The 25,361-nt window shown below is 33.2% G+C and overlaps 1 protein-coding gene across 1 annotated transcript; it reads right to left on the bottom strand.

Annotated features, from left to right (window-relative positions):
* Positions 1-17,578: 17,578 nt before the first annotated feature.
* Positions 17,579-24,584, bottom strand: LOC134258128 (eukaryotic translation initiation factor 2D-like). Its single transcript, XM_062740678.1, has 13 exons — positions 24,453-24,584; positions 23,625-23,899; positions 23,138-23,240; positions 22,903-23,010; positions 22,423-22,745; positions 21,899-22,016; positions 21,653-21,802; positions 21,392-21,538; positions 19,060-19,149; positions 18,738-18,830; positions 18,478-18,598; positions 18,041-18,209; positions 17,579-17,695 (listed from the first exon to the last, which is right to left on the bottom strand). The coding sequence occupies exons 1-13, from the start codon at positions 24,506-24,508 to the stop codon at positions 17,628-17,630; spliced, it is 1,821 nt and encodes a 606-aa protein (XP_062596662.1). The 5' UTR covers positions 24,509-24,584; the 3' UTR covers positions 17,579-17,627.
* Between the last annotated feature and the right edge of the window lie 777 nt (positions 24,585-25,361).

The raw sequence follows: 25,361 nt of genomic DNA, 5'->3' as shown, positions 1-25,361 counted from the left end.
AATAAAAAAATTACAAAGATATCAAAGAATTCTATCATCAAAACGACTTTAGTTATTCCCGAGTAATTGCTTTAAGCTTGTTTTTAATATTTATGCGTTTTACTGAGAATTATGTTCAGTTATAGTGATATGTCCCATTTTATAACTTTTAAATGTTAAAATAAAAAATAACTTTATAACTAAAAACATTTCAACATTTAAAAAGCACTGAAACAATCTCATTCTAAGTTTGTTACGTGAGCTTTCAAGAACATTATGTAAATTTTACCTCTATCTACATATATTATTGGCAGGTGAAGTGCTATTCTCTCAGGGAAGCGATGAAGTTCAGGTTAATTATCCATTAACCAAAATCTCACTACCAGATGGTTTGACATATCCATATTTTGGTCAAAATTACAAAAATCTATATGTAAGTTTGTTTAATTATTTTTGCAAAACTCCTCTTCTTTCTTCATTCTCTTTAACCTTAAGCAGCTGTTAAGGGCCTGCGCCTTTGGAAAAAAGCTATTTGGATACACAAATGAAGCTTTGATTCAAGTTGGACCCAATATGATTATGTCACTGTAATATTTAAACAACTCTGTCCCTGCAAAGACTTTTTAGCCTGCGTCTGCAATGATCATAATGTAAAAATTATGATTTTAAGATATATATAGTTAACGGATGCTTAAAGAACTATTGTTACAGTAATATAATAAATATTGGATAGTTTTCGGGTAAAAAGGGACAGTTCCTGTCATTTTCGATTACGGTCAGGAATTGAATTTATTTAATTCATATGACAGGTTTCAAAAGATGGCTTTGTGGCGTTCTCAGAATACGCTCGTTACGTCACGAGCCGGAAATTCACAGTCCGGGACGAGAAGAGTGTCAATGCAGCAGAGGACTACCCTTTTGTTGCACCGTTTTATTATGGGGGTGCAGATCTTAAATCTACTCTAGTTGGGGGTAAATCATACCAAGGGAAAATTTTCTACAATGTGTTAAAGAAAGGGGTACGGGGGCAACGAAGAGAACTGGAATCTATCGGGAGAAACGTCACAGAATCCATAGCTGGAGTTAGTGGCTTTGACCCAAAGTTTGCCCTTGTTGTCACGTGGGTAAAGGTCACGGACCAATACAATACTGTCATCGTAAAATGTACAGACAACACAGGAAGAGAATGTCAGGTACAGAGAGGAAGCAGAAAAATGATAACTAAATGTTCATTTTATTAATATGAATAGTTGGAATTAGTATCTACGAGGGGTGATCAAAAAGTTCGCGATCTAATTGAATAACTTCCATAAAAAAAACAATATTTGGTTTCAGTGTTGATTTTACTTTCAATTAGTCCTCTCCGATTTTAATACACATCAGCCACCGTTCTGCGCATGTGTGAATCACGTGATATTGGCGGTCACGTGACCCCCTCCGTAGTGTCAGAAAAGCTGAAAGATTTTTCTGAGTGTTTATTTCTTTCCATGTAAGTTAATTTTTATAACAAGAACAGTTCATTTGTCAGAAATTGTCAAATCTCGGCAACAGAATGGGTAGATAAAAAATCCTTTCCAAAAATAAGCATGGCGACCATTAAAACACAAATCTTCTGTCTCGGGATAGACGTTTATTCAAGGTGGATAGAGAATGGTTGCCTCCTTTTTATCATATCTAATATGTTTGAAATCAAAAGTAAACGATATCTTAGATATTAAATAATTATATTATTGTTCAAATAGTTAACTTTTTTCAAAGTGTAAATTGGAGGTCTTTGATAGCAAATTGCTTAATTAAAAACACTTATATTTTCAAATTTGCTTTCACTGAGCAACCTGACATGTATCATTTTTAATCCTTTGCCTTCCTTCACTAAAACGATCAATGTAATCATTGATTAAAGTTATAGGAAGTCATTTGTCTTAGTAAACTGTGTTCAAATTATTATACATTACTTTTAAGTGATTTGTAAGATTTACAATAAATTTTACAGTCCATTTTTAAACGAGTACAACTGAGACAGCCATTTTCGTCACAAGTGACCTACATAGTGACGTCATTTTCACATTGTGACGTCACAAACAGAGCAAACTTTATTCAGTATTTGCTATTTATAGAACTTGTGTATGGCTATGTGTGTACCTAATTGTTTTCCAATTTGAAATGAGGTTTTGTGATATAAAGATAGTTCGGGAATTTTTTGATCACCCCTCATAGATGGGAAGAATTTTCTACATAGCTCCTGATATTATAAAGCCAGTAAGTTGCTTTGTGTGTGCAGGTTTATACCTGTTTGTACAGGATTCTCTGATATATTCAATGAATATGAAGCAGAGATTTCCATCTCTCTGATTGGCTGAGATCCAACTATGATAGAAAAATACTACTGGTACATTGTATTGACTTGCATGTGATATTCTATGTCAATACAAGGATTTATTTCCTCTACATTGATCTAAAAATAGATTGGGAAATTCCAAATTGATATAAATTGTTTTGGAAAGCTATTTAAACAACTGTGAATTTTTTTCATGCGAAAAAAAACATAAGCAAATACATATATTTTAGGGTGAGGGTGGTAAGAGGGGAATGCCAACCCCTCTAACACTTTTACTGAACAACATGTTTTTTACTTTTTGGCTTTCAGTTTTTCCTGATAATACTCCTTTCTTTAAAAATCTATCCTATAAAAATACTGACATTATATTATTTTTTTCATGACATCTAAAATTGATATAAGAAAACCATTTCAAATTGATACAACTGGTAACGATTATTCACATTTTAATTCTGTTTCTCTTCTCTCTAGTATTTGGCCAGGACTTTTTTTAAAATGCAAGTTAACAAGTAATGAGATGTAACATATTATCTGCAGTGAATCATACAATAAAACAATTATTGCTGGGGGGTTTTCGGTCAATACAATGATTTAGCCATCTTCGAAGTACAATATTCACCTCGCCCTTCGGCTCGGTCAGATGGCTAAATCATTGTACTGACCTAAAAAAAACAACAATAATTGTATAATATCTAAGGTTAACAAAAACACATATTTTATTATTGTTGACCAGAAAAAAATAACAAAACAGCCTTTAGAACAAACATACCCACTATTTCGGAATATGAAATTTTTCAATCATTTTTTGCAAAAATTTTAAAAAATAAAATTTCAAAAGGAGAAACATGCTTAAAATCAACAAAAATAGATCTCTAGTTTGTTTTTTTTTTTAAAAACATTAAAAAGCTTTATGTCCATAAAGGCAATTAAGAATCATGTGTCTTTGTTTGCATGTTCTTTGTGACATATAGATCCAATGAACAGAGTACAAAGTGTTAATTTCCATTACATCAAATGTATAACAAATGTAAATCAAATGCTTGTATGACACTATAATAAACAAATATGTACCTGCTACATGCATGATTATCAATCATCCAAAAATATATTATTTCTGTAAAGAAATGATAATTAATTTTCCTTTATTGGTGTGTAAAATTAAAACCAGATCTGTAAAAGTATGGACTTTCCTTAAAGCCATATATGGCGTATGTATGTGAAATTATTAGACTAGAATTATAAGAAGTTATTTGTATCATTATTTTATATAAAGATAGAACTTTTCCGTAAATAACAAAATCTAAGTCAATTGCGTTATAAATATATCACAATTTAATTTGGATCCTCAGAATTTTCTCTGACTCGGAAGAAAATACAAAAGATTTAAATAAACACATTACAGAGAAGATAAACGTATTATTTGATGAAACGAGGTGTTCTCCGTGTTCAGAATTGTATGAAAAGTTTTAATTTGAATGTTTTAAGTATATTTCTTTAATTAATTATGCACTTTTCAAAAATATATTTTTTTGATCAGTAACGCCATATATGGCTTTAAAGCAAAATGAGCTGCATTTTTGACCATTTTATTTAGCTGTTGAAATGTGTTTATACCATGATAAATGTTTTTATAATTCAAACCTTTATGATGAATTAGACTAGAACAAAGTAATATTAAAACTGTCTCAGAAGGAAGACTTTTGTACTAGGGCTGTCACGGGTACCCGAAATGACCCGGAACCGCGGAACAATTAATTCAGGTCGGGTACGGTTCCGTTTTTCTGGAATTCGGTTCGGTTCCGATTTGTATAATAGAGTAGATGTCACTATAAAAATGGCATCAAAAAGGAGAGATTGGTTAGTACATTGTCATTCTAAGGTGATTTAAATAATTTGGTACAATTGTTGTCTAATCAGGAGGCTACTTTAAACTAGTTATAATGTTGCAATTTCTAAGATTAAATGAGAATATTCTTTTTATTGCTGAAAATAATACAAATCATGAGCTTTTCTTCCATTACCTACCCGACCCGAGAAACCCGAAACCGAACCTCAAAAAATCAGAACCGAACCGACCTGAAAAATTTTGGAACCGTGACAGCCCTACAGGTGTTACAAGTATAGATGGCAATTAAATGTATTCCTTGAATCCTTTAGCATTAACTGTTTAGAATAAGATAATTCTTCTCCAAATATAAGTTTCATTTCATAGGTTGTTTATATTCTCTAAAATTTCTGAGAGTTTTGTGCTGCGTTTTGAAGCACACTTTTGCTTATTGATCCAGTTTCCTTATCCGATGTTGGTCTTGAGAAATCTAAATATTTGTTTGGTACATAAATGTGAGGAGAAAATTATCATAATTCTGACTTAAACATGATTGTCAATATTTCTTAAATCTGTGAGTCTGTGACACAAACATGGGGGAATGTTGTTAGCCTGACCTGTGAACAGAGGGTACAATAATGGAAGAAATATGTATGATATAGCAGGATAAAAATGACATAAAAATACACCCAAAATACACTATCAAGCACAGCTGTTGTTAATGAAGTGAGATGGTGAACAACATTTACTTTACTACTGATTGAATGAAGTACATGCTATCATGAGTGAATTCCTATTTCTTTAATAGTTGAAACTATTTTCATTGATATTGTGGTTTAAGTATAAAACAGAATAGTAATAATTTGAAAAAATTATCCTGGTGTTTCAGAGATGTATGATTTACAGACTGGAGCCTTATTTATCCGGACGCTTTGGTCATAGTCAATTTGTCCGGATATGTGAAGCATCCGGATATCTGAATTACCAGTTAAACAAGAACAAATAGTAAAAGTCGTCCAGATACTGAAGTCCAGATATCTGGCGTCGGATATCTGAGGGTCCTATGTATATCAAACAATTTTTTTTTAAATTTATATTTTTCGCATATTAAACACGGTAAATAAACATATATTAACATCATGTTTATGGGATAGTCACATGCACACTCACTCACTCACTATCCACATCCATTGTTTACACTTCTTGTGAAGTAAAAAATAGTCATGTAAATACAGTTTGTCACTTTTTCCTCTTATACATGTACATATAATATTTTTCAAATTATTAAACATATTGAACATAATTCATTTAAAAGACAGTTTGAGGATAAACAAAAAAGAAGAGAAAAAAAAATATAAAATGAAATGAGTTGAACTGTCACTCATCAAAAACAGGGCCTGGGAAAGGTACAGTCATATGCCATATGTGCTTTAACTGCCAAAAAGTGGCCCATTATCTGATTATGCAATAATGATACACTGCCAGAGGGCTTGCTCCACAAAATGCAGGCATGCAATTGGTATTCTTCATCTTAAAGTAAAAGTTTGATGGAATCTGGGGTTTATCATATTATAATTGGAGCCTTATAAAAAGTGCTTCAGACTGCAAATACATTGTATGAGTATAACAAAAGTTTATGAATATTCTTTTTCTTTGTCCTTGAAATAGTTAATTACAATTATGCAACAAAAATTTTCGACATCAGAGTTGCAGCTCATAATTTGCTTTAAATTGATATTGCCTGATACATTTTTTTTTACATGTACACTAGAGCAAATATATAGCTAAATCAACCTATTTTGGATAAACCAGAGAAAAATCAATATTTAATTTGAAATGCATCAAAATGAAGCTTGGAAATGAATTTTTTTCATGCAACAATTTTCATTTTATTCATCTTTATAAGATTCAATGTTTTTGGAAGTCTTAGAAAAAGTCTTACAAAAGTTGACATTTGTACCCTATAAAAGGGGGAAAATAATACAGTTTTAGAGAAATAAGATTTTTTTTCAATCAAGGCTTAGATACCAATGTTTTTAAACATGATATGAAATACAAAGTGGTTTGTGGTGTTTTGCAATGATAGCAAAAAACCTTTTAAACTATGTACTATAGAATATATGATGGAAATAGAAGACAAAAAATTCCAAACAAGTATAAAAATCATGACAATTTCTCTGAATGCTTGGATACCTATCGCTTTTAAACCTAAAATATAATTGGTGATCAATTTGCAATTAGAAAATGCATTGCAGATATTCCAATTCGCTTTTTCTGCAAAAATATTGGAGATTTGGCAATTTTCCCTATATAATATGATTAACTTTAATCTTTAACTTTAAAGAAATTTTGTGGACAAATTACCATAACTTCATAAATTTAGAGATACTTTTATGAGTATTTTTAATTTCTTAACTGCTAATTTTTGAAAACCTGAGGATCGGACTACCTTAAAGTATTCAACAGCAGCAATGTAAGAACTTTCTATGATTTAGGTTGTATTTTTGATAGTCCATAGTACAGCCTACTCCACTTATATTGAACTCGCTTATTTTGAAATTCCGCTTATTTTGAAATAGAAATAAATCCCCAGTTTTTGTCTCTCATATTCTTTGCATTAAAATAACGGTTATATTGAAATCGGATATATTGAAATTTCGCTTATATTGAAGCCACTGATCGGTCCCCACAGGTGATAATGAGTTGTTTTCATAACGGTTATATTGAAGTACTCCCTGGTGACAGTAATTATGCCTGATTGGCCAGTTGATATACAAAGGTGTGAATAATTAAGTTTTTATACTGAACGTTCTTACGAAATAAAATTCTTCTTCTGTTAAATTCTTTGCGTCCATGTATATAATACGGACATATCGAGGCTAAACAGCTAAGCGTAATATTATAATATTAACCCCCACAGATCTAGAAAAAAAACATAACTTTGAAATTAAATGCGTACTGTTAATAGCTATTGATATGCCTAAATTCTAAATAACTAAAGGATTAACCTGAGTACACTTACGATGAAATACAAGCAGCGTTCAGTAGTACTCAACCATTTTTGTCCGGTGAATTTTCTCCAAAACGCAAATAAATGCGATCGGGGAATAAAAATGAGGTTGAAGATTGTCTTTTCAATGTAACAGAAATAAAAAAAAATATCTAAACTTTCAAGGACTCATATGTAATTTTGTTCACTGTTATAGATAATCGATGATAAAATTAATTTGTTCGGGTTTGTTCTTCTTTATTTTAGATCGGGATTGAACTTGTAAAATGGCGACTTCACGATTTCGCTTATATTGAATTACGGATATATTGAAATAATTTGCACGGTCCCCTGAATTTCAATATATCCGGAGTAGGCTGTACATATATGAGTAGTCAAATACTTGCGACTTTTTGTTTATCTCTTTTAAAAAACGTTTTTGGGAAAAACTGCATATAAATTGCTTTATCAAGCTATTTTGAATAGCTTTATAAAGCTATATAGCTTTTTAAAGCTATATAGCTTAATCAAGAGATTGTGCTGGACCTGATATATTCTGCCTTCTCAATTAAAATGCTCAATGACCTTTTTTGCATGCTTGTGAAAGATTTTTTGGTGGTTGATAGTGCACCCAACTGAAAATATCAAATATGCCCCCCCCCCCCGGAATGCCTATGATCCTGATCTTCATATTCCAAGTAACTGCCAAGAACTACTAAAACAGTGTCACTTTGTAACTGTCATGTGATCTTACCTGCCGATGACTGCAGAAAGACCGCTGCTCGAATGAAGAGATACCGTCAACTGGGCATTTTCCATTTCACCATCTCGTCCAGGACGTACATCTGATAAACAAGGAAAAATCTTTCAACATTTGCCCAACTGTCCTGTGTTCACAGTCCTGATAAACTAGTTTTACAAGTTTGGAACAAACAAAATCAAACTTGATCAAAATGGAACAAAATGCATTCATTTCAGGACAACTCACCCGGTGTAAGAATTCAAAAATCCATGTCAACTTTAAAACACGACAAATGATTCGACGGAAACATATCACACTCACTTCCACTTCCAGTATGGCGACTTGTGAACAAAAGATTAACAGAAAAATCCCACCAAAATGAACACGTGACTATAGATCGAGAGATCAAAGTGCATCCAATGAAAAACAAGTCTCGCGTCAACCGATATATTCTATTTATAGCATCAACTGACCCCAACAGTGAATAATGCTCTATCTCGTTCACCAGAGGCCTGTCAAGAAAGAGCGAGCGCTAGTCAAAATTCCTTATTCCTGCAATAGAAATGTTCGTCAGTGCTCGCTCTGTTGAACAAGCCTCAGGAATCATTCGAAAGAAGACTAACCTTACTTAAACTACATCCAAATCACGACAACCCCCCCCCCAACAAAGTGAAATACTTTCACAAACCTGTTTAAATGTATCGGGGTCTCCACAAATTTTACCTCTCTTCTTGTATTTATTGAAAAAAAAAACAAAAAAAAAACCAGTTATATTGATGTCATTACTCGGATTCATTTTTATGTCACAGCGTATTTGATAGCTAAAATTAATTTTCACTCTAATACCCATTCTTTCCGGATATGCTACAAACCTACAACAAATAAATTCTTTTTTTCTTGCAAGTACGCTTTATTATTCATATTTTGAAATTTTTGTTTGAATCTTTTAAGCACGCGCATATGATTCGAAATTTTTCCCACACAGAGGGGTTTAAATTTTATAAATTGTTTTTAAAGTATTAATTTCATTTATTCAATTTACATCGGCGTTATTACAAACTATCTTAATTAAAATAATTCAAATTCTGTTTCAATATGCCTGCTCTGTCCTCTGCGCAGTATTGAAATGGTAAACTTGTTACCCTGTTCTTTATGAAACGAACAAAAATCCCGAAGTATAACAGTAATGTTTCATCTATTAAATAGATTAAGAAATTCCAAATCAATACATTTTGTGTTCACTTTCACAATATTTTTCATTGCGTTTGGCTAGTGTCTTCGTCAATGTAAAATATAAAGAAAGATTCGTATCATTTAATATGAGAATATTGTTTTTTAGGTCAATGCGATGATTTACCCACCTTACAACAAAAATCCGTGCTCGATTAACATACTTCAAGGTTGGTTAAATCTATAAATCATAATATGACCACAAAAAATTGTAATACATGTATAACACATAAGCTTAAGATGCAATATCTGGAGATACCGAACAGTATTCAAGCTCAAAAGTCCATGCGAGCAAACAGGAACCTCCAAAACATCAGAGGTAGGATCAGGTCTCATAGAGGAGTGAACATTCCCTGCTGACCGATCAGCTTGTGACCTCCTTTTCATGATCGGAAAATAGCGGAAAAATCCATCGTCAATTCAGTGTATAGATAATGGTCTAACAATCAGTATGAAAAAATAAAACGTAAATCATCATTTGCTGACAAGGTCATTGTATGGACTATAGAATTTACAAAATGATGACTTTAAACGAGACTGCTGACATTCTTGTTTCATCAATTTGTTTGTCCATATATCTTACCTCGTTTTAGAGTGTAAATACGTAGATCATGCTCTTGCGTATGGAATCAACAGAGAGATATAAACTACGTATGGAGGTGATGAAGGTATATTGCTGCATAAGTAAGGGAAGTTGACAAGTAGCCAGCGATGTACATACATGTATGTAACCAAATGTGTCGATTTTAAAACAGTTTAAATGAAAAAGAGAGGGACTGAGAAAAATAATTATATAAGCAGATGGGCAAACAGGGAGAGCAAAATATCTATTATGCCAAATATGAAAGTGAGAAATAGAAGCTAACCACGACATAATTTTACTTTGATACTTCATTTTAACAAATTACCGTCACAGTTCCACCTTTTCTAGCTGCAGAACTGTAGCTCTCCGTAAAATATATTGACAGTCCGGTCTGTCAATATATTTTTTTTTCAGGAGAGCTACAGTTCTGTAGTTACACTTTTTCGCGATTCGACATTGATCGACATCGACATTGATTAATTCTTCTTTTCCGCGACAACTAATGCTGCTTTTCCGCAATTGTATTGATACATATGTAACATTTAAAACTTTTACTGTAAGCGCCTTATTTCAACATTTACCTTTTTCATAAGCCTAGATAAACTTGCTTCAATAACCCTTGCTTAGTGCAACCATTTCTTTTACATCGGTTAATTGTGGCTATGCTTACTTTACCTATTATGAATCAGTAAGCCACAACGCCATTCATTGAAACATTGAATTTCTTTAGGTAAATCCATGCTATACTCCTACAATACATGTAATAGGAGTGTCCCCTTTTGCTGCAGTATTGTCAAATAAGAGTAATGTGGTAATGGATGAATGAAAATCGGTCATGAAAACAAGAAGAACCTATATCCACTAAACCCCAACATAGTTTTATCAATTTTGGACAATTTTCTACTTTATAGCCTCCCTTGCAAAAGATGAATCTACTAGTATAAACTAAGAGATACTGTGAGCAATGAGCTCATTAAGTGATAACCCCACCTCCCATATGTGAATGTAATGGCAGTGTCCATGTTTTGCTATGGGAAACCCAAAATATGAGTAAAATAAAAGAATACAAGCAAATTCAAAGAATTGTGGTCCCCCGCTTTCGGTGTCTTTTTGGGTGAGATGTCATTTTTTTAATGACATTTTGTGTCTAATATGAACGCCCTATCATAAGTCATCTATTTAGAAATTATCACTGAACTCCAAGGTCAAGCCCAAAGTGTTAACGTTCTTGTTATCCAACGAAAAGTCTTCTCAAAAGGAATACATATGTGAAGTAAGAAAGAAAGCCCTAGCCCTTACCATTCAAAAGTTATGGTCAAGGTTAAAGTTTTCTCATAAGTACAAAAAATCTCCAAGGTCAAGGTCAAAAAGTCAAGGTTGTTAGCATTAAATGAAAGGTCTTGCCACAAAAAATACATATGTGAAATATGAAAGTCCTGGTATCTACTGTTCAAAAGTTGTGGCCAAGGTCAAAGTTTTTGAAAAGCAGGTGAAACTCCAAGGTCATGGTCCAAGGGGCAAAGTTCTTGGTATTCAATGAAAGGTCTTTTCACAAGAATTATATATATGAAGTATAAAAGCCCTAGCCCTTACCATTCAAAAGTTATGGTCAAGGTTAAAGTTTTTTCATAAGTACAGAAATCTCCAAGGTCAAGGTCAAAAGGTCAAAGTTGTTGGTATCCAATAAAAGGTTTTGCTACAAAGAATACATATGTGAAATATGAAAGTCCTAGTACCTACCATTCAAAAGTTATGGCCAAAGTAAAAGTTTGGAATTTTTGTGTAAAAGTAGGTCAAACTCCAGGGTCAAGGTCAAAAGGTCAAATTTGGTGGTACCCAAAGAAAGGTCTTGTCACAAGGAATAATCATATGAAATATGAAAGTCATAGCTCCATTGAATCAAAAGTTATGGGCAAGGTTAAAGTTTTTGTGACGGACGGACAGCCTGACAGACAGACAAACGGACAGACGAATGAGATTTAATGTCTCCTCGCTTTCGCGAAAGCGGGGGACAAAAATAGGGGGTGCACAATGGCAATATGTAATCAAGATATGTGAACAACAGCACCTCCTCCCAAGAGACCATGAAAATCATGAATATAATTGAAAATGTTCACTATTTCTATTTCGTCTTCTGAAAAAAAGATTTGATGGGATTGTTTTTTTAATTCACATTTTCTTTCATATTAGTTCTCTTTGATAGGAGTCAAAATTCACTATTAGTTATTTGTGTCGAAGGACTTTTCGACGAGTGACATATTGATGATTTTCATCAACCGACAAGATTTGGTTATGCACAAAACATCCAGACGAAAGGAAAACTTGTCTGACTGATGAGTGGATTTTTTTTATTGGCAAGAAAATTAATCCTGCTATCTTAATAAGAATTTGACTGCACTTTATTGCACTAGACTAGAATGAAATGTCAATCAAAATGAAAAACCAACACTTTTTTTTTTATTTCGTGTTCTGATAAAAAGTTTTTAAAAAAAACAGACTAGATGGGGACTTTTTAAATTCACATTTTATGAAAAAAAATCATTCTTTTTGATATGAAATGAAATTACAATCAAAAATTATATCGATAAGGGAACTATTCGAACAAGTTACGCATTACTATTTTTTTAATCGAACAACCAGTTTGGATATGCGAAAACATCAGAAAAAAAATGAACACTTGTCTTTGACCGATGAGTAAATTTCTTTATTTACATGACTAATTGCTAGAGCTTATGAGTTTACAAGCAGTTCACTTTATTGCGATGAAATGAACAAACACAGGTAATCAGAGATTCAGAGCTCAGTTGTTGTCTTTAAGTAAGAAAGTTACACAATTACGACAATGAAGTGAGAGAGAGAGAGAGAGAGAGAATAGAGAGAGAGAGAGAGAGAGAGAGAGAGAGAGAGAATCTGTTTAAATAGACCTGTAAAAATTTGAAACTACCGTTCTTTCTGCTGAAAATGTAATCAAAATCCAGCTATCTGAGGTGAATAAAGGGATGAAAATTTAATGTTACTCAACCGAAAAAGTAGGTGAAGATTCAGCAGAGAGATAGCCTGGTAGTGTGCATCCTTAGATGTATCATCCATGCAAGTTTGGTCTTTTTTTTCTGAGGAGCACCGCTATTGTTATAAGGGCTTATATATTCAAGGAAATATATCTTTATGCATCTTTTATATATAACCTGTTCACTTGCAATCCATATGAAAAATCCACAAAAATAACATAATGATTTTTTAAAGAAATTGCTGTATTACTTATTTAATAATGCTGCTGGTCTGATTAAAAAAAACGTTAATTCTGCAACAATGGAAGAGAAGCTGATTTCTAATAAATACGCATTTACAATATGGAAAATATACAGGTATTATTATTAGATAATTAATCATATGTTGCTTATATCCTATTGATATAATTATCATTAACTGTCTTACGATAATTCGGAGAAGCGCTGTCAATGAAAAATAGTAAACTGAATACAAGACGAAAAACTAAATAGTTTAATTTTTATTTCGAGTCAGTGTCAAAATTTAACAAAATATGAAAATACAGAAAAACTGTAATACTTCGACTATTGTTCAAAAACATTAACCTGGCCAAATCCTTTATGAAATTGCAGGCATCTGAAACTTTGACTGGTACAATGAAACACACTAGAACCATCTGCCTGAGGCCGTTAGGCCGAAGGCAGACAGTTTGGCTCTTCAAAAGAAAACTGCTCCAAAAGACTTTGCCCTAACCTTGTCAATAAATGTTTTGTTATACCTTTCATTTTATTTAAATTTTTTTGAAATATATGTATTTCAGTGCTGTATAATTTTGTTACATCAAATCTGTCACTGTTTAACACCAACCAATTGAAAATAGATTAAGCTCCGCCCATTTTTCTCATCCAGTAAGCGGTTACAAAGGATCTCTCCGAAAAACATCTATTTTATGAACATTTTATTTTTTTATGCCCGCTGAAAATATTCAAAAATGTTGGATTTTCTATAATTTAGGTAAGAATATAATTTCTCGTATAATGAGAATGATACATTCATGCACCGAGAAGGATAACGCGTTTTGTCTACGATAGCAGTATAAATTATTGACCTGAGGCCGTCAGGGCAAGGCAGACAGTTTTGTCGGGTCCGACAAGAACCAAACTGTCTGCCTGAGAACTCTGTCAATAAATGTTTTGTTATACCTTTCATTTTATTTTATATTTTTTGACAAACATTTTTTTATACTACATTCCCTTATGTAACATTAGATCTGTCACTGCGGTTTAAAACCAAAGAATGAAAATGAGATTAAGCTCTGTCCATTCTGTGACGTAAGCGGTTCAACATCTCGCCGAGCGGTCCAACATCTAACTCAGCGGTCCAACATCTATTTTTTATGCCCGCTAAGCAAAACATTAAAAATGTTAGATTTTTTTCTTAATAGATTTGTATAGGAACAAATTTTTAAAGGTATAACAATACTTAGAGCTGCGTTCTCATCAAACAACGGTTACTCTGGCTAATTTTTTTTTTTAATATCAAAAACTGATCATGATTAGGTGTATGTAAAACAAAGAGATAAAAAAATGTGTTGAGTGAGTTTCTTTCAATTTGCAAGCCAATTCATTTTCCTTTTGAATGAAGATATAACTGCACTGACCTGCACTGCATTGTATTTATATAAAAGATACATGTACTTGGTCAATATTTCTTCAAGTTTGATTTTATGAAATATACGTTGAAAACGTACTCAGTTTCATTTTCAATGTTCTTCCTAGGTTTATTTATAATTATTACATAAACTTTAACAGGGTTGTTTTCTTACTATATATTTGAATTAACAATTGATAATATGAACAAAACGCATTATAATAAAGACACATTTGGTTGAGTAGTGAGAATGATGCAAATATATACTGTATATGCACCAGGAAGAGTTACGGAATTTAATCAACCTACAGTTACTTTTCCTAATTTTTTATTTCTAAAAAGGTTTATATGCAAAATTTCCAGAGGATGTTGTGTTGGGTGAAGTTCTTTCACTTTACATGCTAATCAATCCTTCTGTTAATTAAAAAAGATATAAAGGCAGTAAAGTGTGTTTTATTTAAAATATTTCCATTTCTTAATTTTTTTTTTCTAATATAACCCTTTGAAAGTAAGCGGAGTTGATTTCCTGATAATTCTGCCGGAATGTAAATTACCGGTAGGCAGGTCGATAGGACTAAGGTCAGGAGCGAAGGAGGCCTAGTACGCATGCAAATCTCGTGCGCATCTGTCTCTGAGTCTGACGCTAAGGAGGTCAAATATACTTGGTTAATATTTACATTAAAAATTTGATATATATTGAAAAGTTTTTATTTTCATATTTAGATTTCTTTCTGTGTTTACTTATAATAACATGCACATCGACTGTTAAACTATGTTTAGTTCATTTTTGTGAATTTGGCGTGCCATAGTTATGTATTGATGATTTTTTTAACCGACAAGTTTTGGTATGCGCAAAAACATCCAGACGAAAAGAAAACTTACCTGTGACTGACGAGTGGATTTTTATCACTCAGGTGACCTATTGCATTTCTTTCTGTCCGTTTACTTCGTATAACCTTTTTAGCTTCTTGTCTGGAACCACAGAACCAATTTCAACCAAATTTGGTATACGACATCTACGGGTGAAAGGGAACAAAAATTTTGAATTTTAGGGTCGTTGCCCCTCTGTGGCCTGAGGGGTGGGGCCAAAACCACTAAAATTAATGCAATCTTTAAAAATCTTTAACTCCTAGACATCAAGCAGTCCTCTATCAAAATTGTGAAATTCATGGCCCTGGGTTCAGGGGTTCTAGAGCTAGGGTGGGGCTAAATAGATTATATAGTGAAAATTCATTATTTCTTTGAAAATTTTCTTCTCTGCTCCTGGGCATTGAATAATCTAAATAAGTACATAGTTATGTTGAATAAGGCTGCCTCTTCCAAAATTGTGAATTTCACGGCCCCAGGGTCAGGTGTTCTTAGATGCTAGGGCAGGGCTATACAGATTATATAGTAAAAATGCATTATTTCTTTGCAAATCTTCTTTGTGCCTGGGTATTTACTAAACAAACTGAATACATAGTTATGTTGAATAAAGCTGCCTCTTCCAAAATTTTGAACTTCATGGCCCTGGGGTCAGGGGTTCTGGTGTTAGGGCGGGGCTCTATTAATTATATAGTGAAATGCAGAAATTCTTTGAAAATCATCTTCTCCGTTCTTGGGTATTAAACAAACTAACCAAGTACATAGTTATAATGAGCAAGAACATCTCTTCCAAAACTGAATTTTATGACCCCTGAGTTGGGGGTTCTGGTGTAAGGGTGGGGCTTTATTGATCATATAGTGAAAATACATTAATTATTTAAACATCTTCTTCTCTGCTCCTGAGTATTAAATAAACAAACAAGTACATAATTATGTTGAATAAGAGTGCCTCTTCCAAAATTGTGAATTTCATGGCCTCTGGGACAGAGGCTTTGGTGTTAGGGTGGGGCTCTATTGATTATATAGTGAAAATACATTAATTCTTTAAAAATTTTCTTCTCTCTGAGGAAGGATGTCTCTTCTAAATTCATGAATTTCAGGCCCACGGGGTCACAAGTTTTGGTGTTAGGGCAGGGCTCTAATGATCATATAGTGAAAATTCATTAATTCTTCGAAAACCTTTTCCTTTTCTTTTGGACATTATGCCAATGTTCTATGTACATAAAAATGATGATGAAAGGTGCCGCTTCCAAAATGGTTAATTTCAGGGCCCCTGGTTCAGGGTACTTGGGGTAGGGGTTACATAGTCTGAACATGAATTAATGCTTTGATATCTGCTTCTTGGTATTAATCAACCATTTATGATGATATATTAAAATTTATGATAAAATTTCCAGAACTTCAAAATAATTGTGCCCCCCGGGCCCCGGGTCAGTGGTTCCTGTGGGGCGGAGTGCATAACTGGTTATAAGGTGGAAATGCATTTTCTCTTCGCTACTCTTATTTACCTCTGGGTATTAAGTAACCAAATGAAGCAAGCTATGTGTATATTTATGATAAGCAATAGAGCCTCTTTCAAAATTTTAAATTTCATGGCCTTTGATTTAAAACACAAACCAATTCAATTGTTGGCAAGTTGTTACATGATACTCAAGTGACCAATACGGCCCGTGGGCCTCTTGTTTATATTTGCTAGAGAATTAATCCTGCTTATCTTAATAAGAATTTAACAGCACATGCACACTTTATTGTACTGGACTAGAATGAAATGACAATCAAAAATAAATTAAATTAATTCAAGTCCAACTGAACTATGCATTAATGTGGTATGATAATTTCTCCGCACGGCCAGGTGTGTTATAGGACCGAAGACATCCCAAAATATGAATTCAATGCTTATATTAACATTCTCTATAATTTTCCTTCTTCATAATTGCTTATTTTGTTAATCTTAAATGCGAATTTAGCGCCCTTCAAAACTGACATGGCTAATCGATGTAAGAGCCGTTTGTGACATCAAATGACGTTGCAAAGTTAAATAACGCAAACAAACATGGTGAGGAAAAAAAGTGACAAATTAATTCTTATCGCACATTACGTTAATTTTTAAGTTAATTTTTCAGGGTTATAGATTTTCATTAAAATGAAATAAAACATTTTACATTTTGGTGTTCCTGGAGTATTGAGAATGCATATAGTTCCTATTGTGTATTCAAATGCGCGGTGATAAGGTTTCGCGTGTGTTATAGAAATTTGAACGTCGTAGATTTCTAATGGATTTCATAAGGAAAATTACAAGGATTGTAAATATAAAATAAATGAAAATAAATAAATTAATGAATATACAACTCCCATACTAAACAAGGCCTTCAAAGCAAAAACTCAAGTTTTGCTAGTTATAAAATATTTATTTGTTAAATTCATAATCAATATCACATGTCATTTCCGCTTTCCTTTTGGAGCCTTTTCCCAACCTTTGATGTACTTCTTTGGAATCCTATATTTTCCTACAAATAGATTTTTCCAATTCATTATTCAAAATAAAAATCAATCATTCATAAGAACAAAATTCACACAAATAATCTTTATTAAAAATAATCAAGTTTAATGAGGGCATCACAAAGCAGAACATCCCCTCAATAAGACTATACATGTACATGTATCTTTAAATCAAATCAGCATTTGCCATTGATCCCAATGCAGATTACTTCACTTCTATTTTATATAGTACTAATTCAATCACCCACAAACGAACACATAGAATTGTGATACCCCCCCCCCCCAACTCCTTGCGAGGGGATAATGATATTAAAATCACCTGTTAACGGATCTGTAATAACAAGACGCCTCACCTGTTAATAGATCTGTAACAAAGGCTATCTGATTGCCTTGGATGACCACTTGAGTTTTATTGGAACTGCTTGTGGACACAGTACAGCTGCACTGGATAGTTATCTGGATCTCGTGTGCTATCTCCTTAAGATCCAGATCAAACACTTCCAGGTTATCTACTGTAGTCACCTTAAAACACAACAACACAATTAGAAATCTGAATATCTGATAGCAAAAACTTGCTACTTTTTCATTTCTTACACTTTTATGCAATATGATTTCAGAAATAGGAGAAGTTTAGATATAACACAAGTTTTAATAATAAAATGTAAAACAAGTGTTATTTAATAAAATGTAAAACAAGTGTCATTTAATAAAATGTGAAGAAATGTAAAAATTCAAAACAGTCATCAAGTTCCCAGGCTGAGTTCCATTTTCTTTAAGCTACAAACCTTACCTTTTTATTGGATCCTCTTTGGAACACATTAAGACTTATTTCCTCTATTTTGCCTTTCCTAATAACTGGAGCTTGTCCAGGGAATTCTACTTTGTATACATTCTGCATTTTGTTTGCAATTCTGTTGAGAAAAAAATTATACGTCAACCTCATTCTTTCAGAGGGCTCCCATCTTTATTTTATTTATATATCTAACAACATTTTTAATACAATGTACCATGACTTCCATGGACCATAATGCATTCTGAATTTCTGTTTACCTTGAGGTTAAGTCATCCCATCGCAGTTGTGTGACATCATTTTCTCCTTTACCCAGGACTATGGAAGCTAACAGTGGATCTAGTTTAACCATGCTAAATACAGAATATAGAAAGTTCATAAGAAAATTATCACTCTCCATTAAAAAAATTAAATTTTGATATAAAGATGGATATCATCATAAACTCATAACAAACACTGAAATGATTCATAATTATACAACAATATTATTTAGGGATGTTAAAGTTTGAAATTAATACAAAAACCGTCATTCCTCATTCACACTTGGGTCCTGGGTCTATAGATATCCGTTTGCAAACCTACCTTTTGTTGCTCTCATCCTGTAGATTGTTCTTCCTCACGTATTCATTGACAATATTCCTCAGCTCTGTTCCCGTTATTGCACTTCCCTTCCTGTGGAAAAAATTCTCTCATTATTTACATATGAAATGCAAAAAAAGAGGTCACAAAGCATTATGTGAAATTGATACATTAAATACATATAGGTAAGGCCAGAATTAAAAATATCTTTGTTTCCCCTAACCAGACCCTAAATTCTCAAGTTAGGTCGGTAGGTAGGTAAACAATTTTATTTTCCGACAGTAGCTTTGAAAAAATATTCTAAAATTTAAGGGAAATTTACCTTGATGAATAAGAAAATTACAAAAGAAAGCGATTTGTGAACAAAATGCTAAGTATCGTACATATGCCGTTTAAAAGCAAAATTCATGATTAATTATTTAGTTGAACTTGTGAAATATCTCATGCCATTACATTTATATAAATTGAATAAAAAAGACAAGATTCTCAAATACGCAAAGACCAGACATATGGGTATATTTTTCAAACCTTCCATCAGCCTTAAGAGCTTATAGACGATCATGGTAATTTTTTGAGGGCCATGAGATATGCAGTGGTACTGGAGCATTTTGCTTTAGAGTTAAGAAGTGAGTGGCTAATTTTAAATCGCAGGTTCAAATCCAAATGAGTAACGTTGAAAACAGTTCTTTAAAGGGGACCATAAAAACTTATGTCCAGTGTCGCAGAAGATGCTGGCTCAAAAAAGATCCCCCACTGCTTAATGGCAAAAAAGTGCCGAGTACATGTACGTCTAAATTTGGATTAATGGGGAAATGTTGAAATGTCGTCCTAACAAATCTCAAAGGGATTAAAAGCAAAGAAACAACCAATCTTCAAGGGCTTAATTAAAGAAAAATACACTGGACGTCTCCGGAAAGCTGAATCATGATTTTCAAAACTATTTGAAAAGAATATGCTAACAATATTTAATTGAACCAAACCGAATCTACAAATGAAAAAAATGCTATATACAATGTCATAGTCACAAAGTTTAACAACTAAATAAAGGCATGAAGAAAGGACATCTGAATTATATTCATCAGGATGAATATGCGGACATATTTACAACAACACCTGTTTTCCATAGGTGGACCTTTCATCTATTCATGAGGCGGGCCTAACCATGTATTACGTACCTTAATTTCAAAGATAGATTTGTTTACTTGTTTGTTGTTTAACGTCCCTTTCGAAAATTTATTCACTCACATGGAGACATCAAGACACCTCCGAAACACTTTTAATTATTCAATTGGTAAATTTTAATATCGAATTGTTTCAAGAGTGAAGAATTCCAATAAGCTAAAAGCATAAGACTGTGACGTCGCCATGGTTTTATGAAGTGCTAATGCGCTGAATTCACATCTGGACGTCATTTTGTTTCCAACAAATTGTTCAATTGCTTGAAAATCACAGTAGAACAATGTCGGCCGTTCTGATAAAAACTGACTTTGATGAAGTTGTATTTTATAAAACTTGGTTAACAATAAAAAAAATACTTGAATCATCTTATTTAAAAAATCTTTTCAGTCGGCGCGATTTCATCGAGTCGACGTCGCGTTGAGCAGGGGAAACAAAGGTTTTTTTTATTTTGGCCTAAATAACGTGTTTTCTTATATAGTCTATTTATAGTCCCTATATAATCTATACTAACGCGAACAGTTCATAACACTACATATTCACCGGATTTTAGGCCAGAAGGTCAATGCGCGTGCAACAGCATTGTGGTGTCACAATCAAAACATCAAATAACGTTGTTAACAAGGGTTGCAACGGCCACAGCGAGCTACATATCTGAGCAGAAAAACAATTATTCAAACCTATTTCAGGATCATCTTTTAACATTTGGATGTCTTACACATAGCAAAACTCAGAAAGGAAAACACGGAGGTTACAAAGAGTAATCTGGAGATTTTTTTTATTTTCAACAATGGAAGATCGCAAATGAAAATAGTGTCGTCATACAGCATTCAATGTCTTATTTATTCAAATCCCGACTATATAATAAAACAATTATGGACTCTTTTGGTGTTGAATATGGTTTGTTATTCACCAGAAAAATATCCATATTGACCGAGGCGAATATGGATATTTTTCTGGTGAATAACAAACCATATTCAACACCAAAAGAGTCCATAATTGTATAATATTTAATGGTATAGATATACATGTATTCTGTACTACATACTGCATAAATTCTGCTTTCATGATTTGTCATAACAGAATGAACTACCAGTACTTATAACAATTTGTGTAGCCTGTGCAACATTTTTTTTCTCCTGTCTTAAATTTTACAAACTTTAGTCCTAAATCCTTGACAAGGGGAACAACTGCTGCTGTGACAGACAACATGTCAGTGATGCGGGGAGGTTCATACTGTCTGGTGGGTCCCTCAGAGGTTGGTTCCAGGACTGCAGCCCCCTCTGGTGGAGTAATGTGCCGTAATCTGAAGAGAAGACAACTCTGTACAAATCGCATTTTTTATGGCTCATATTTTTTATCCAATGCATTCAAGAGAAGAAATTTTTTAGAACCTTTATGTGAAGTGTTGTTTACTTACTCCGGGTGATCTTTTTTCATTTCTATTATGCTCTCCACTCCTTTTGTTAATTCCTTCACTTTAACATAGCCCAGCTTCTCCATTTCCTTCAGAAACTTCGATAACTTTTTAAATGAAGTCTTTTTGACGTCTAAATGTTTATCTGCTGGGCTAGTGAAATGAAAAAGTAATAAGTTAAAATTTAGATCAAGAAGTTGTTTAATATTTTTTTTTTAACATTTGCTTACTTCTAAAGACAACACCCACCAGAATTTAACCATATGGACTTTGTAGAAAGCACTGGTTAGAATGGGGAGGTCCACTGGTTTGAGAGATTTTTTCAGAGCACACTGGAAACACAGCTTGAAAAGATCATCCATGGATTCTACAATAAAAAAAAAATCATGATGTAATTATGAGATCACCTGCATGCCAAAGTATTTGTTTAATAGAGATTATATTTAACAATTTACAATATGTGTGAAAATTTTACTTCATTTATACGTTCATTCCTAACCATCCCACTAAAAAAAATATAATGAAAATTTTGTGATCTCCAGTTGTGTAAAAGATACATCACACAAATGTCATGGTCAAAGGGTATTCTTTACATTTGAATTGACCAAAGACCAAGTAACCTCCAAAATATGTGTTTTCCTCTACTGATTCTCCATTATTTAGTACAGTTGTACAGATTCTTGTAACAGTACAAAATTCTTGCACACAGAAGAAGAAACTTGGTGACTGTATCTTTTAAACTACAAATGCAATTAAAATATTCCTGTAGATACCAGCAGGTGCTTGATCCTCAGTTTCCTCTTTTGACACCTCCCCCTCCTCAGTTTCATGTTTTGGCACCTCCTCCTCTAAACTCATTTTGTCTGCGGACAACACTAATTCCTCATCGTCATCTTTCTCACTAGGGATGTCCTCCTCTACTGCTGTTTCCTGTTGAGTCCCCTGAATTTCCTCCCCCTGATCTGGCCCATGGGAGTTTGTAACCTGAGCTGTGTCACTATCTTTAGATTCATCCCCATGTGAACTTGCTGAGTCAGTGACTGGATCTTGAGATTCCTCTGGTATCACAGGTGGCTTTGATTTGTCTCCAAAGGCCCTGCAACAAAAAAAAATTGTAAATATACTGCAAAAAGCATTGAAATTTAACAATTGATCATCAACTTAGTAGCAAAGCATTCTGTTGTATACTTCACTGCATTTCAAAATCTTTTGTACTTTAGAATTCAAAAACAATTAAAAGCTGTTATGTTTACCATAATTCATCTCCTAGAATATGCAGTACATGAATTCCCTTTCCTCTCATTGCAGAATCAAACATATCACTTCCTGACATGGCCGCTGTACCAACAGCCACTGGGCTCCTAGTGGAAAAATAAAACATATATATATTAAAAACCTTATCAATTTTTTTGGGGGGTGAGGGGAAAAAGAGGGGGTAATTTTAAAGTACAAGATTTGGTTGAAATATCTGCAGCATAAAACACATACCGATTCCCCACCAATGAGATAGAACACACTGTTCCTTTGTTGATGTGAGCAAATGTTTTTGGAGTTACCTCCCCTTCAACAACCACCCCTGGTAACATTAAATCTAGGATAAAAGAAAAGGAATAAGTCTAAAATGTTTGCAGATCACCAACAGTGAACAAATTTTGAAAATCTGATGTAACTCATTTATGACGCTTCTTTATATTTAGTGCTACTCATATTTCATTCTCTGATGAATAAAAAAGACCCTATTGGAACCAATCAAATATAAACATGTACTTTGAAGCTTAGGCAGAATATAAAACATATGTCTCAGAGCACATGTAGCGTATGTCTAATCAAGCTGCCATATACATTCAATTCTACATCTTATACTGTAACTTGGAAAAATATTTTCAGTTCTGCTAAATTCTGCGATACAGTGTATTTAGGTTGAATGTACATGTAACCTACCAATGTAGTGTATGTATGTAAAAACATATTGTACCTGCACCACCTGCTAGTTTTGTGAAAACAGGTGGATGTGTTTTAAACACTGGCAGAAGATCTGGATATTTCCACAGTGTGTACACAGTGGGAAAAATGACTCCATCCACATCTAGTAAAACAGGGTTCTTTTCCACACAGTAAACAAGAACATTAACTCCGGAATGTGTATTAATTTTTGCAATGGTCATCTCAGCTTTGTTTGGAACGATATCAGAGGCATCCTTTGGTGATAAGGATGGGTAACAGTTCTGTAAAGTTGATTTGACTTTCTTCCTGAAACACAATAATAATAACAGATCATAAGAAAATTCAAATGTTAGGAATTACCACTGTGCCATATAAATATAAGTTTAACTTGAAAAAAGGAAATGTAGTTATCTTGCCTATTCAATTAAAAGATAGGTGAAAACTAGTTTGTATAATCTTAAATTGAATTAAATTTAGGCCGAGGGATACTGTACAAGAAATCAGGAGGGAGACATTCCGGGTATATTGTTGTTGTGCGACTAGATAGAATATGTACATTCTAATATCAAGATAATAATGTCCTAGGGACCTGGTGGGCCTGTCACGAAACAGCTAGATTATTCTAAAGCATGTGGAACATGCTAATATATATTTTTTTTTTACTAAATTAAACACCAGAGCTAACTCTAAATTTGCCCAAATGGTGTTGCTTCCTGTCGATTAGTTCGCAAAGCTCACTGACTGATGCCGTTCAAATTGCTTCACTCAATAAACAGCTGACTTCTGTGATATGACAGCTGACAAACTCAGAGAAAAATCTGAAATAAACTTTAAAGAGTGTCAAATCGTTGCTTCCTACCTATCAGATCCTTTGATGCTTGTCTGAGTTTTTACCCTAAACGGTTTCAAAAACATATTGACTAGTTAACCTCCAGCAGATGTGAACAGTTTCAGTTTACTTAAATTACTACTGACATCAGTCTGCAGTCTGACTGTAATGTGCAACTTCCGGTTGTCCGATTACGTTAGTTTAACGACATAAAGATTTTGTTTTGAAAAATACGTTTTTAATTCATTCCATTGGAAAAATTCCTTAATTGATTTCTGGTAAATACAATAAGCTGATATCTATATGAATTTATTTTATTATAATAAAATTTTTCATTAAAATGATTGTCGTAAATATTTTAACCAATCATCATCTTCGATACAAAGTTAGTAAACGAATGAAAACGCTTTTCATATCGTACGAATCGACGTCTCCTTAGTGACCATTTGATGCGGCAACATGGATTCTTATTTTAACATTTGCTGAAGTTGACGCTAAAAAATTACAAAATGACTGATATACTTTGTAAATGGCTCAACGATGAGCTGAGCATAACACAGCAAGTCGGTAAGACTTCGTTTAGCAATAGAAAATAGTTTCAATTATGATTCTAAGACTTTCACACAACATTTTGAAGATGCATGTGACTGTATGCAGTGTGTTTACAAAGCCATGACATTATTTGCATCGATTCATTTAATTCGTTTTTAAGGATGATTATACAGGTAACTCTTGATGGGTAACAGGTTTGTTCGCCCGATCTACCTGTTCGCCTGAGTCCGTTCGCGCAGGGTCCGTTCGCCCAAAAATTTCTTCACCCAAAATCTTGTTCGCCCAATAAAAGTTTCGCACAATACTTATATATTATATTATATATACTTATACTTATATATAATAACTTATTTGAAATAAAGATTAACATGTATTTTTATTTCCTTT

The sequence above is a fragment of the Saccostrea cucullata genome, unplaced genomic scaffold (assembly GCF_032062105.1).
Source record: "Saccostrea cucullata isolate Sc308-1 unplaced genomic scaffold, CSIRO_AGI_Scuc_v1 ctg2113, whole genome shotgun sequence".
NCBI lineage: Eukaryota > Metazoa > Mollusca > Bivalvia > Ostreida > Ostreidae > Saccostrea > Saccostrea cuccullata.
This window is presented reverse-complemented; position numbering and strand designations above follow the sequence as displayed.